The 15,432-nt window shown below is 48.5% G+C and overlaps 1 protein-coding gene across 4 annotated transcripts in view; it reads left to right on the plus strand.

Moving 5' to 3' along the window:
- Positions 1–15,432, plus strand: part of RNF17 (ring finger protein 17) — a 1,464,292-nt gene that overhangs the window by 734,053 nt on the left and 714,807 nt on the right. For all 4 annotated transcript variants that reach the window (XM_063951617.1, XM_063951615.1, XM_063951616.1 and 1 more), the window contains one exon: positions 11,713–11,871. In XM_063951617.1, the coding sequence (XP_063807687.1) occupies positions 11,713–11,871 (159 nt within the window). The remainder of the gene's footprint in view (positions 1–11,712; positions 11,872–15,432) is intronic.

Genomic DNA, 15,432 nt, shown 5'->3' on the forward strand with positions numbered 1-15,432 from the left:
GCAGCTGGTCTTGGGGTTTCTACGATGCAGAATTGCCGTGCGGCTACATAGTCATCAGTGCACACGTTTGTGCGCTTTTACAAGTTTAATACGTTTGCGGCATCAGCATCTAGCTTTGGCCGCCTAGTGTTACAGATGCCAAACAGCTCTCCCGCCCACGAGGGAAGCTTTGGTACGTCCCAAGAGTACTCCAGTGACCCCTAGTGGATGAAAAAGAAAATAGGATTTTGGTACTTACCAGGTAAATCCTTTCTTTGAATCCATAGGGGGCACTGGACGCCCACCCAGAGCACTTTTACCTGGTTTGTGGTAAGTTCAGGGCATCTTATGGTAACACATTCTCACCGATTTATCGGTTATGGTGTCAACTGGTTAGTTGTCAGTTACGTTATGTGTCAACTTTATTGTTGTCCGTTATGTTATAATATTATAGGCAATTCTCCATTGTTCATCCTCTCTATCCTGTTCGCCTCAGGAAAAAACACTGAGGTATTCTGGGAGTATGGAGGGAGGAGAGTTACTGAAGTTTGAATATTCAGTGCAAAGTCCTTGCTAACACCGTCCATATCCCAAGAGTACTCCAGTGCCCCCTATGGATTCAAAGAAAAGGATTTACCTGGTAAGTACCAAAATCCTATTTTCTGCTAGGCGAGCCCTGTGGACCCGCCAATGGACGGGTGATGCCGACTCAAAGAAGCATATGGAGGTTTTGCCATACAAAGGTGAAGTTTTATTTGGGAAAGGTCTCACGGACCTGGCTTCCACAGCTACCGCGGGTAAATCTACCTTTTTACCTTTTGTTCCCCCACAGCAAAAGAAAACTCCACAATATCAGATGCAGTCCTTTCGCTCGCATAAGTCCAGAAGAAGTTGGGGCGTATCTTTCCTCGCCAGAGGTAAGGGTAGAGGAAAGTGCTCCAGCTAGTTCCCAGGAGCAGAAGTCCTCCCCGGCTTCTACTAAATCCACCGCATGACGCTGGGGCTCCACTGAGGGAGTCCGCACCGGTGGGGGCACGTCTTCGACTCTTCAGCCAGGTCTGGGTTCTGTCAGACGTGGATCCTTGGGCGATGGATATTGTATTCCAAGGCTACAAACTGGAATTCGAAGAGGTGCCCCCTCGCAGATTTTTCAAGTCGGGCTTGCCAGCTTCTTCCCCAGAGTGGGAAGTAGTGTTAGCTGCAATTCAAAAGCTGTGTCAACAGCAAGTGATTGTCAAGGTTCCCCTAGTCCAACAGGGGAAAGGGTACTATTCGACCCTGTTCGTGGTCCCGAAGCCGGATGGTTCGGTCAGGCCCATTTTAAATCTAAAATCCCTAGACCTGTACCTGAAAAAGTTAAAATTCAAGATGGAATTGCTCCGGGCTGTGATCTCCAGTCTGGAAGTGGGGGATTTTATGGTGTCACTCGACATAAAGGATGCATACCTTCATGTCCCCATATATCCTCCTCATCAGGCGTACCTGAGATTCGCTGTACGGGACTGTCATTACCAGTTTCAGACGTTGCCGTTTGGGCTTTCCGCGGCCCCAAGGATTTTCACCAAGGTGATGGCGGAGATGATGGTGCTCCTGCGCAGGCAGGGAGTCGCAATTATCCCATACTTGGACGATCTCCTGATAAAAGCAAGATCGAGAGATCAATTGCAGAAGAGCGTGTCACTCTCCCTGAGAGTGCTACAACAACACGGTTGGATTCTCAATCTGCCAAAGTCACAATTGATTCCAACGACTCGACTCATTCCTAGGCATGATTCTGCACACGGAACAGAAGAGGGTTTTTCTCCTGATGGAAAAAGCCCAGGACCTCCAGAACATGGTCAGGTACTTGCTAAAACCAAAAAGAGTGTCTGTTCATCAATGCACTCGAGTTCTGGGGAAACTGGTGGCTGCCTACGAGGCCATCCCCTTCGGCAGGTTTTATGCAAGGACGTTTCAGTGGGACCTCCTGGACAAGTGGTCAGGGTCCCATCTACTAATACATCAGAAGATAAGCCTGTGTTTCGGGCCAGGGTGTCTCTCCTGTGGTGGCTGCAAAGTGCTCACCTTCTAGAAGGTCGCAGGTTCGGCATTCAAGACTGGGTTCTGGTGACCACGGACGCGAGCCTCCGAGGATGGGGAGCAGTTACACAAGGAAGACATTTTCAGGGGCTGTGGTCAAGCCAGAAGGCTTGTCTACACATCAACGTACTGGAATTAAGGGGCCATATACAAAGGCCTACGACAAGCGGAGAATCTTCTTCGCGACCTACCGGTTCTGATTCAATCAGACAACGTCACAGCCGTGGCTCATGTAAACCGCCAAGGCGAGACAAGGAGCAGAGTGGCGATGGCGGAAGCCACCAGGATTCTTCACTGGGCGGAAAATCACGTAAGCGCTCTGTCAGCTGTCTTCATTCTGGGAGTGGACAACTGGGAAGCAGACTTCCTCAGCAGACACGATCTCCATCCAGGAGAGTGGGGACTTCATCAAGACGTTTTTACAGAGATAACAAGTCTTTGGGGAATTCCTCACATAGACATCACGCCTCAACAAGAAGCTTCGGAGGTATTGTGCCAGCAGGTCAAGGGACCCTCAGGCAGTAGCGGTAGACGCCCTGGTGACACCTTGGGTGTTTCAGTCGGTCTATGTGTTCCCCCCCTCTTCCTCTCATCTCAAAAATATTGAGAATCATAAGACAAAAAAGAGTGAAAACAATCCTCATTGTTCCAGATTGGCCTCGAAGGGCCTGGTATTCAGATCTTCAGGAGATGCTCACAGAAGATTCATGGCATCTTCCTCTTAGGGAGGACCTGTTACAACAATGGCCCTGCGTGTTCTAAGACTTACCGCGGTTACGTTTGACGGCATGGCGGTTGAACACCAAATTCTAGCTGGGAAAGGTATTCCGGACGAAGTCATCCCTACTCTGATAAAGGTTAGGAAGGAGGTGACTGCAAAACATTATCGCCGTATCTGGAGGAAATATGTTTCTTGGTGTGAAGCCAAGAATGCTCCTACGGAAGATTTCCATCTGGGCCGTTTTCTCCACTTTCTACAGACAGGAGTGGATATGGGCCTAAAGTTAGGCTCCATTAAGGTACAGATTTCGGCCCTGTCTATTTTCTTTCAGAAGGAATTGGCTTCTCTCCCAGAAGTCCAGACTTTTGTAAAGGGAGTGCTGCACATCCAGCCTCCTTTTGTTCCCCCAGTGGCACCTTGGAACCTTAACGTGGTGTTGCGGTTCCTGAAGTCTCACTGGTTTGAACCTCTTCAAGGTTGAATTAAAATTTCTCACTTGGAAGGTGGTCATGTTGTTGGCCTTGGCATCTGCAAGGCGGGTGTCCGAATTGGCGGCCTTGTCTCACAAGAGCCCCTATTTGACCTTCCATGTGGATAGAGCAGAGTTGAGGACTCGTCCTCAATTTTTGCCTAAGGTGGTTTCTTCATTTCATATGAACCAACCTATTGTGGTGCCTGTGGCTACGGGTAACTTGGAGGATTCCAAGTTGCTGGATGTAGGCAGGGCCTTAAAAATCTATGTAGCCTGGACGGTTCGGGTTAGGACAACAGAAGCACTTTTTGTCCTGTATGCAGCCAACAAGGTTGGCGCTCCTGCCTCGAAGCAGACTATTGCTCGCTGGATCTGTTACACGATACAGCAAGCTCATTCTACGGCGGGTTTGCCGTTAACAAATTCAGTAAAGGCCCATTCCACTTGGAAGGTGGCCTCTTCTTGGGCGGCTGTCCGAGGCGTCTCGGCTTTACAGCTTTGCCGAGCAGCTACCTGGTCAGGTTCAAACACTTTTGCAAAGCTCTATAAGTTTGATACCCTGGCTGATGAGGACCTTGCGTTTGCTGTGTCGGTGCTGCAGAGTCGTCCGCACTCTCCCGGTCGGTCTGGAGCTTTGGTATAAACCCCATGGTCTTTACGGAGTACCCAGCATCCTCTAGGACGTAAGAGAAAATAAGATTTTAAACCTACCGGTAAATCTTTTTCTCCTAGTCCGTAGAGGATGCTGGGCGCCCGTCCCAGTGCGGCCAAAATCTGCAAGGCTTGTATATAGTTGTTGCTTCCATAAGGGTTATGTTACAGTTGAGTTCAGTCTTTAGCTGATACTTTTTTTTTTGTACTTACTGTTAACTAGTTGCATATATTCCAGGTTATACAGTGTGGATGGTGTGGGCTGGTATGAATCTTGCCCTTAGATTAACAAAATCCTTTCCTCGTATTGTCCATCTCCTCTGGGCACAGTTTCTCTAACTGAAGTCTGGAGGAGGGGCATAGAGGGAGGAGCCAGTGCACACCCATTCTAAAGTTCTTTATAGTGCCCATATCTCCTGCGGATCCCGTCTATACCCCATGGTCCTTACGGATTCCCCAGCATCCTCTACGGACTAGGAGAAAAATATTTACCGGTAGGTTTAAAATCTTATTTTCAGAGCCCGCAGCGCCCGGTAAGGATGCCAGCAGGGGGAGAAGGCCTAACCTGTAGCCCCTCCCCCAGCCCCAGGGCGCCATTTCTGTGAATGTTCATATCTCTCCCTCACTCCCTGTCAGCAGCCATCACAAACGGAGCTGAGCTGTTCCTGGGACTGTTGGGGCAAATTCTCCTCTGTAAAGCCGCCAGCTCGCCAGTGCTGTGCATTTTACAGGACACTTAAGTATTCTACCTGTCACTCGGACAGTGTTTTTTAAGAAAGAGTGCATGCATTCAGAGTTGTGTGGTACAAACGCCCTGTGATATGCATCCAGTATCTACTGTGCTTTGTTCTATCTATTGTTGACACACATAGCTATACAGAGTATTACTTTGTATTGCTAGTCCAGTGCAGTTTTATGGTGCATAATTTCTGCATGGTACGCTTGTGACTGTGTGTGTGTGTGCATGTAACTGCTGCGTGGCTGCCTTATTGGGTATTTCACTCAGTGTGTTATTCCTATATTCCTTAACCTGTGGAGGCTAAGTGTATCAGGTTTTTCTGTATAATATAGGATTTTTTTCACAAGATATACTTGCTGTGTATTTTTGCTTGTGATTTATAGTCACCCTGTACATCTCTTGGACTCCCGATAGTTGGGCTGCCACAGTCACACTTCACGGGGAGTTCTTGCTAGGCATATAGCTGCTACAAATTGTACCAGGTTGCCCAATATTGTGCTTACTATTATGTCAGCTACAAGAGGTAACGGAGCTGGGGCTTCTCCCACACCATGTGGTGTTGATGCTGCAGACATTTTGAAAGGAAAATTTGGCAGCAGAGAGTTCAGGTTCAGGGGGTTCCTTACCCCCCAGTTGGTCCGTAGCACCGGGGGCAACAAATGACCCATCTTGGTCTACCTTTTCACGCTGTTAAACACGCTTGTAACTAAATTGGCGCTCCCTGTGGGACCACCTGTGCCATTGCAGCAGTTTATTATCCCTGCTATTAATCCGCCATGGGCACTCTATTTAGTTTCAGCATTTGAACAGGTCACTGACAAAATCTAAGTGTCACTTTCGCCCACCTAAGACTAAGTCGTCTTCTAAACAGACCATTACCTCCTCCCAATCCACTGTTAACTCGGACACGTCCTCTGAGGAGGATGGTGCATATACTGATCCCTCAGACACTGACTCAGATGTTTCTGATGGGGAAGGGAAGTCATTGGTGGATTTCCCTTATTTGGTTGAGGAAGTTAGGCTCATTCTTCAGGTGTCTGATGATCCTGAGCCTGAGGCTGTCTCTAAAAAGCCATATAGGTTTAAACGTAAGAAGGTGGTTAAATAAGTTTTATCCCATTCTGAACACCTGGTTGACATACGTCAGGATTCCTGGGATAATCCGGGGACAAAATTCACACCAAATAAGAGATTGTTTGCTCGCTATCCCCTCTCAGCGTAGATATGTAAAAATTGGGAATCTCCTCCACCTGTAGAGTCTCACGTGGCGCGCATGGTAGTTTCCTCTGCTCTGCCAGTAACTACCGTCACCTCTCTGAAGGAACCAACGGATAGACGTGTGGAGGGCTGTCTGAATGCGATTTACACCCTAACGGGGGCTGTGCATAGGCCAACCATTGCAGCAACATGGGCTGCTGAAGCTTTTGAGGCGTGGGCTCAGGAGATAGAGGCGGAACTGACTTCTAACGCATCTGAGCATGCTCGACATTGTCTCTCATATATTACCACGGCTTCTCTGTACCTTGAGGCACCATTTGATGCCGGGGTGCTGGCGGCCAAGGCTGCTACTACGTCCATCTTGGCCAGACGTATCCTTTGGTTGAGATCCTGGTCGGTAGATATGGATTCCAAGAAAACCCTGGAGGTGCTTCCTTTCAAGGGAGACATTCTCTTTTGAGAAAAACTCAATAAGATTGTGGCTGATCTGGCTACTGCTAAAACAGCTTACCTACCTAGTGCGGCTCCTTCGACGCAGAAGGCTAAAAGTACTTTCCCTCTGCCCTTTCGTCCTCCAGGTAAAGCAAAAGGTCAGATGTACCCAAAGCAAGCGCGTGCTTCCAGACCTGCCACGCCCAGACCGAAACGATCCTGGGCTGCCCGTCAGCCTGCTTCCAAAACTGACAAGCCTGCCACATGATGGGGCGTGCCTCCCTCTGGGATATCCCAGGGTGGGGGGCCGACTTCTAGGTTTTGCCCAGGAATGTTTGAAGACCACTTCCGATGCCTGGGAAAGGGAAGTCGTCACTCGAGGTTACGCCGTACCCTTCAAGAATTATCCCCTCATCGATTTTGCCTGACAGATGTTCCTCTGGACCTGACAAAGGCAAACTCTCTACATTCGGTGGTACATTTCCACATGACCACAGGAGTGGTAGTACAGGTGACTCTGGCTCAGAGAGGCAAGGGGTACTATTCACCGCTGTTTCTAGTCCCAAAACCGAATGGGTCCTCTCGGCCCATTCTCAATCTGAAGTCCTTGAACAAGTATGTGCGGGTCTCCAAGTTTCGTATGGAAACTCAGCACTCTATTGTTCTGGCCTTGGAGCCTGGGGACTATATGGTATCCCTGGACATACAAGATGCCTACCTGCATATTCCTATTACGGTGTCTCATCAGCAGTACCTGAAGCTTGCGGTGGGCAACCTTCATTACCAGTTTCGGGCGTTACCCTTTGGTTTGACAACGGCTTCACCAAAGTTATGGCGGTCATGACGGCTACACCCTGCCGTCAAGGGGTCAGGATCCTTCCGTACTTGGACGATTTGTTGATCCTGCAGTGATCGCACTGAGCCCAAAAAAAACCCTCACTTTTCTGGGGAGTCTGAACCAGTGTCTCAGAATATCCAGGTGCATTATACAGCAGTTCGTCTGATACTGCAGGTAAAGGAGGCGGACACGTCAAGTCCATCAGGGCTCGAAGCCGATGACGAAATGGCAGCAACTGGTCCAGTTTCAGATGAGCTGGGCAGGCTCCGGTAGACGGCCGGCAGACACCCGAATACACAATTTCAGGTATCAAACAATGTTTGTTTTCCTATCCTTTCCCCGCAGACGGCAGGAAATGGTATCAGAACCTCTCCAGGGTATACCCCTCGATGTATCGCCGGTCCAACAAGCTGCCGTTTTCCTGAGGCAACCTTGCTCAGGGATCCATCAAAGACATATACGGCAGCAGGGTTTTCTACCTTGTCCTGAGCAGGTAGGTTGTGGAACAATTGTCCTCTAGGTTACAGGATGTTTCGCATCAGGTTCAATTGATACTTTGGTACAGGTCAGAATCACGATTCTGCTTTATGTTCTTTGGAGGTCTCCACGTCTGCAGACTCTGAACCTACATTTTCACATGAAAAACCTATGGGGCAGAGGGTTCAGGGGAAGGAACTTTCTGCATGATTTCTTGAACCATTGGAGATAAGTCCACTTTGTTTTCTACGACGGCTGCCCCAGCTCCAAAACAGACCTTTACCGGTCTTTCCTTTAAAAAAATGTTCTTTCCGTGCCCCTTCAAGCTTTCGACTCCACACGGGCGATATCTCCGTCGCCAGGGGATCTCAAAAAAAAAAAAAAAAAAAGGCTGAAGTAGAGGTTCAACATCCTCGGTCCAGTCTGACTTTAGGTCATCCTATACACCCACTACAGGTCAGACTTTTCTACTACCTGGATGGTCCCAGGGTAGGCGCAGGTCGGTGGGAGAAGGCTTGTGCGGTTACAAACTAGATTTTGGAGTACAACCGTCTCAGGAGTCCCTCAAACATGGGTCGGCCGAGTTACGATGACAAGAGAGTCATACTGCAGGCGGCGCTCCATATGCTTATAGCCGAAAAGGGTGTTGATCCCTGTTTTTCACATGTCATTTGAATCGGGACAGTTCTCAGGCCATTGTTTTCTTTTCACGTTCCGAAGCCAGTTGGCTCGGCCAGGCCTATTCTGGCCTTAGAATCCTTTCAGTCTGTGATTGCTAGTTTGAACAAGAGAGGGAGTTCTAAGTGTCCCTTGTCTTCAAAGATGCCTGTTTACTGATTTCCGTGGGGTTTTTCCTCAACGGGCTTTTCTCAGATTCGCATTACAGGATTCTCTTTTTCACTGTCAATCCTTTCCTTTCGGTCTCTCTTCCGCTCCCACAGAGTTCAGGAAGTTCACAGAATAACTCTTTTTCAAGGGCAGTAGGTGACGTTGGTTCCATAATGGGACAATCTACTATCCCACTCTGTACATTAGGTGGCTTCTGCATATCCGGAGGATCTAGAAGCTTCTGGTTCGACACAGATCCAATTTATGCTCCTCGTAGACGTTTCTCAACATGGTCCGTCAGAGGATTTTTCCTTTCTCGGCACCAGGTACTCTATCCTTCAGTCAAGTTGCGACGCAATGAGTGATCGCCTACATTCCTCTCTGAGCGGGGGACAACGATCTTCTTTCCAGGTCAAGCCACCAGGTCAGACTCCCGGGTGAGGGAACATTCCCCGGAATTTTGTCAGCTGGTCCGCTGTAGGCGGAGATTTCGGATCGACCTCAGGACGTTCTGACTCGATCTTTAACCCTTTACTACTCTCGGACGTGAGCTCTGGCGGCAGTAGCCGAGAATGCCCTCAGGGCTCCAGGGAGTTTTCTGGTTACTCTATCCTGCCTCCTTTTCTATTTCTACCTCATGTTCGGTAACACAGGAGGGGATTTTGCGTGCTAGTCCTCTCGGTGGCTCTGGTTGGGCCACGCATGACTTGAGGATACAGATACACCTGTTGTCAGTAGAGGAGCCTTGGCTCCTACCTCGACTGGACTGTCTACTCCAACAGGTTCCTTTTTTCTTTGTACAATCTTACACTGGTTTCGTTTAACCGTGGGACTGTTCTCGAGACCTCAGAAGGGAGGAGTTCCCTGGGTCGGTTAGGCCTACTGGGCCCCGATTTCAGAAGTCTGTTACCTCTTCTCGCTTTTGCCACTTTTGGAAGACTTTATGGGACATAATAAGGATGAACGGGGTTTTCCCTTTCTTTCAGTTACCATTCATCTTTGGTTTCTCTGGGAGGTTTTGCTCCGCTGCGCTTCAAACCACACTGACCTGAATTTTAGGTCTCTGCCTTTTGTTTTGGTATTTCTTCCAAAAGAGATTAGCCTAGCGGCCGTAAGTTCGGCCTCTTTTTCAGGGAGTACTCTATTGACAACTCCCCCGGCTGAGCTTCGGCCTCAGCGATCGTTGTCTATTTTTCGTATAAATCTGACACTAGTGTTTTTCGGTCCTCTTTGAATGCTTGTCAGGGCTCGCTGACTCTCTCTACAGAGGTCTTCGGCTATTCAACGAAGTGTTTTTCTTCTTTGTCTCTGTACGATGCTCCCGTGCTAAATAGCCGGGGTCCCAGCAGACGCTGGGCTGTTGGATACATCTGACCATCAGACAGTCTTCTAGGCGGTTGCTAGGGAGCCTCCGTTTTCCATTTCAGCGCACTTTACGCGCGATATAAGACCTTCGTGGGCGGCTGCCCATGGGGTCTCCATGAATACTTTGTCGGGCGGCTACTTCGTCGGACCGACATTCGTTTTGTCAATTTCTACAAGTTTGACACTTTTGCGGCCTCTGCATCACAGTTTGGCCGAGCAGGTTTTAAAGGACTCTCAGCGCTCTCCCACCCGTTTTTGGGAGCTCTGGGACGTCCCCATTGTAACTACACTCCAGTGGCCCCTAGTGGATGAAGGAGAAATCAGGATTTTGGTACTTACCGATAAATCCCTTTCTCCGATTCCACAGGGGCCACTGGACGCCCGCCCAGCGCTGTTCCCCCTTGTTTTTTGCTTAAGGGTTTGCAGGTCACCATATGACTGCTTGTTGAGTTCAGGCTAGCCTGGTTTTTTGTCAGGTTCTGTTCCAGGTTTAGTTTGGGTTATCCTGGTTTACAGGGCGTCATTAACCTCCTCTACCTTAGGGTTTGTTTATTCCATCTCTCATCGGGCACAGTTTTACGTAGACTGGCTTGGAGGGGAGATAGTAGGGGAGGAGCTAGCCACAGTGTGAGAATTTTTAAAGTGCCAGCTCCCAATTACCACCTACTATTCCCCATTGTAACTACACTCCAGTGGCCCCTGTGGAATCGGAGAAAGGGATTTATCGGTAAGTACCAAAATCCTGATTTAATTTTTCATGAGGACAGAGCTGAACTCATAACTCGTCAGCAATTTCTTACGAAGGTGGTGTCTGAGTTTCACATCAACCAGCCTGTTGTGGTTCCGGTTGTTACCAACACCTCTGCTACTTCAAAGTCTTTGGCTATTGTGAGGTCTTTGAAGGTGTATGTAAATAGAACAGCTCGTCTCAGGGAATCAGACTCGCTGTTTGGTCTTTATGATCCCAATAAAATTGGGTTTCCTACTTCAAAGCAGTCTATTGCACGCTGGATCAGGCTCACTATCCAGCATGCTTATTCCACGGCAGGCTTGAAAGTTCCAAAATCTGTACAGGCCCACTCTACTAGATCGATGGGTTCTTCTTGGGCGTCTGCCCGGGGTATCTCGGCTTTACAACTCTGCCGAGCAGCTACTTGGTCATGTTCGAACATGTTTGCTAAGTTCTACAAGTTAGACACTTTGACCAAATTGAAGATCCTCAGATCATAATTCATTTTGCAGGAACCTCCGCACTTTCCCACCCGGTTAGGGAGCTTTGGTACTTCCCCATGGTACTAAATGGTACCCCAGTATCCTCTAGGATGGAAGAGAAAATAGGATTTTAATTACCTACCGGTAAATCCTTTTCTCGTATTCCATAGGGGATACTGGGCGCCCGCCCGGTGCTTTGTTCTTCCTGCACTGTTACTTGGTTTAGTATTGTTGGTTCAGCTGTTGCTGTTCCTGTTTCAAGTTTGGTTAGCATAGCTTTCCTCTTGTTTGTGTGTGCTGGTTCGTAATTTCACCACTATCCTTTTATATCCTTCTCTCGAAGATTGTCCATCTCCTCGGGCCCAGTTTCCTAGACTGAGTCTGGTAGGAGGGGCATAGAGGGGAGGATACAGCCACCACTATCAAATTGTTAAAGTGCCCATGGCTCCTAGTGGACCCGTCTATACCCCATGGTACTAAATGGAATCACAGTATGCTCTACGGTCTATGAGAAAAGGATTTACCAGTAGGTATTTAAAATCCTATTTATTCGTCTCTTAGAAAGGGTCTCAGAGAAAGGGAAGAAGGAATTGCAATATTTGCTTTCTTGTCGCAAATCGACAGAAAGCTTTACTTATGCCTACCATAGGGTATTTCATGTACAATAAATTAACATTCGTAATGACTTTTTCCCCCTACAGTTTCACAGGAACTTGTATATCTCTGTCACATGGTCGATCCTTGTAACTTTTATGTCCATCGCTTGGCACAGAAGAAGCAGATCATTATGCTTGAACGGATGCTAAATACTCTCAGCCAGTCTTCCAGCAAGTGTTGCCCTACTGACGTCCTGGAAATAGGTATTGTCATGTAATTCAATAAAAACCCTTTATTTAATCCATTAATGAATGAATGACATTTTGGTAATTTAGGCTCCGGGATGTAAATGTTCCATAGATTAATTTCTTCCAAAATCCTGCAGTTATTAACATCAAAAGATGACCTCTACGACTTTGAGGTGTGGAAGTGTCCCCGCAGGGGAAAGACCATGAACGAAAACTAGGTTAATTGGCAAAATATGACCACATGCGTCAGCCAGTCATATATTAAAATATATCTTTAGTTCTTTTTATTTAGTTATTTACTTTATTATTAAATGGTTCCTATTACTTTGCATTAAGTTCTGGCATTATTAGACATAAAATGACTCGGCAGCATATCCGTTTTTATGTATATTCAAATCGGAGCATGCCCTTCCCAGCAATCCATATTTCTCTCACGTCCTAGGGGATACTGGGATGGTATTACTACCATGGGTTATAGATAGGGTACATTGTAGCCTGGCACTTTAAAAATTCTTCATTGTGCTGACTCATTCCCTCTTTGTCCCTCCTGCACTCTCTGTTTAGAAAAGTGTGCCCAATGAGCCAGTGCATTCTCTGGAGCTCCAGAGAGGTTTTCTTCAAAGCTTTATTTTATTATTTCAGGCTGTACTGGCTGTCTCCAGTCTGCCTGCGTCTTGGGGAAGGGGAATTAATGGTCTGTATCCCCGCTGACAGGACATACATTAGCTCCTGAGGTGGTGTTTCGCATAATCCTCAGAGTGTGAGTGCACTCCAGCAGCATGCCGCCACACCTAAAATAGCTGAAGACGCTGGAGTGGTGAGTACAGACACCAGGGTCCCGGTTAGCAGGTCCCCAGTTACAATGGCGGCATAAGGGCGCGGCAGGCACTCAACGCTGCGTTGCCTGCTGCACGTACCCACACTGGTGCTGTAACAGAAAAAGGGGTTTAACCCCCGTTTTCTGTAAAATTGGAGTGGTTGCCGTTATAATCTATGCCGAGACCGCGCGCCAGTAAGGGGTTGGGGCTTCCGGAGAGTGGGATCAGCAGCTCTAAGGCGCCAATTCCTGCTGCATCATACTAAAGGCTGCATGCAGGGAAGCGCTGTTCCTCCAAGGACTCTCAAAACACACCTTATACTGGTACCAGGTGTTTTGTAGAAGTGAGGAGCAATATATTATATACCGTATATACTCGAGTATAAGCCGACTTTTTCAGCACTTTTCTCTGACGTCCTAGTGGATGCTGGGAACTCCGTAAGGACCATGGGGATAGACGGGCTCCGCAGGAGACTGGGCACTCTAAAAGAAAGATTAGGTACTATCTGGTGTGCACTGGCTCCTCCCTCTATGCCCCTCCTCCAGACCTCAGTTAGATTTCTGTGCCCGGCCGAGCTGGATGCACACTAGGGGCTCTCCTGAGCCCCTAGAAAGAAAGTATATGTTAGGTTTTTTATTTTACAGTGAGACCTGCTGGCAACAGGCTCACTGCAACGAGGGACTAAGGGGAGAAGAAGCGAACCTACCTGCTTGCAGCTAGCTTGGGCTTCTTAGGCTACTGGACACCATTAGCTCCAGAGGGATCGACCGCAGGACCCGTCCTTGGTGTTCGTTCCCGGAGCCGCGCCGCCGTCCCCCTTACAGAGCCAGAAGCATGAAGATGGTCCGGAAAATCGGCGGCAGAAGACTTCAGTCTTCACCAAGGTAGCGCACAGCACTGCAGCTGTGCGCCATTGCTCCTCTGCTCCTCATACACACTTCACACTCCGGTCACTGAGGGTGCAGGGCGCTGGGGGGGGGGGGGCGCCCTGAGCAGCAATAAAAACACCTTGGCTGGCAAAATAATCACAATATATAGCCCCAGAGGCTATATATGTGGTAATTACCCCTGCCAGAATCCATAAAAAAGCGGGAGAAAAGTCCACCGAAAAAGGGGCGGAGCCATCTCCCTCAGCACACTGGCGCCATTTTCTCTTCACAGTGTAGCTGGAAGACAGCTCCCCAGGGCTCTCCCCTGTAGTTTTCAGGCTCAAAGGGTTAAAAAGAGAGGGGGGGCACTACATTTAGGCGCAATATTGTTTATACAAGCAGCTATTGGGGAAAATTCACTCAGTGATAGTGTTTTATCCCTACATTATATAGCGCTCTGGTGTATGCTGGCATACTCTCTCTCTGTCTCCCCAAAGGGCTGTGTGGGGTCCTGTCCTCAGTCAGAGCATTCCCTGTGTGTGTGCGGTGTGTCGGTACGGCTGTGTCGACATGTTTGATGAGGAGGCTTATGTGGAGGCGGAGCAGATGCCGATAAATGGGATGTCGCCCCCTGTGGGGCCGACACCAGAGTGGATGGATAGGTGGAAGGTATTAACCGACATTGTCAACTCCTTACATAAAAGGCTGGATGACGTAACAGCTGTGGGACAGCCGGCTTCTCAGCCCGCGCCTGCCCAGGCGTCTCAAAGGCCATCAGGGGCTCAAAAAACACCTGTTACCTCAGATGGCAGACACAGATGTCGACATGGAGTCTGACTCCAGTGTCGACGAGGTTGAGACATATACACAATCCACTAGGAACATCCGTTGCATGATCTCGGCAATAAAAATTGTGTTACACATTTCTGACATTAACCCAAGTACCACATAAAAGGGGGTTTATGTTTGGGGAGAAAAAGCAGCCGGTGTTTTGTTCCCCCATCAGATGAGTGAATGAAGTGTGTGAAGAAGCGTGCGTTCCCCCGATAAGAAACTGGTAATTTCAAAAAAATTACTGCTGGCGTACCCTTTCCCGCCAGAGGATAGGTCACGTTGGGAGATATCCCATAGGGTGGATAAGGCGCTCACACGTTTGTCATAAAAGGTGGCACTGCCGTCTTAGGATACGGCCACTTTTTGACGGAGCCTGCTGATAAAAAGCAGGAGGCTATCCTGAAGTCTGTATATACACACTCAGGTATTATACTGAGACCTGCAATTGCCTCAGCATGCATAGTGCTGCTGCAGCAGGGTCTGATACCCTGTCAGATAATATTAATACCCTAGACAGGGAGAATATGGTGCCAACATAGAGCATATTAAAGACGTAGTCTTATATATGAGGGATGCACAGAAGGATATTTGCCGGCTGGCGTCCAGAATTAATGCAAGGTCCATTCTGCCAGGAGGGTATTAGAGACCCGGCAGTGGACAGGTGATGATGACTTTAAAAGGCACTTAGAGCCTTATAAGGGTGAGGAATTGTTTGGGGATGGTCTCTGGGACCTCGTATCCACAGCAACAGCTGGGAAGAAAATTTTTTACCTCAGGTTTCCTCACAGCCTAAGAAAGCATGGTATTATCAGGTACAGTCCTTTCGGCGTCAGAAAAGCAAGCGGGTCAAAGGCGCTTCCTTTCTGCACAGAGACGACGGAAGAGGGAAAAAGCTGCACCAGTCAGCCAGTTCCCAGAATCAAAATTCTTCCCCCGCTTCCTCTGAGTCCACCGCATGACGCGGGGGCTCCACAGGCGTAACCAGGTACGGTGGGGGGCCGCCTCAAATATTTCAGCGATCAGTGGGCTCGCTCACAGGTGGATCCCTGGATCCT

Source organism: Pseudophryne corroboree, chromosome 2, assembly GCF_028390025.1.
Source record: "Pseudophryne corroboree isolate aPseCor3 chromosome 2, aPseCor3.hap2, whole genome shotgun sequence".
In the NCBI taxonomy this organism is placed as follows: domain Eukaryota; kingdom Metazoa; phylum Chordata; class Amphibia; order Anura; family Myobatrachidae; genus Pseudophryne; species Pseudophryne corroboree.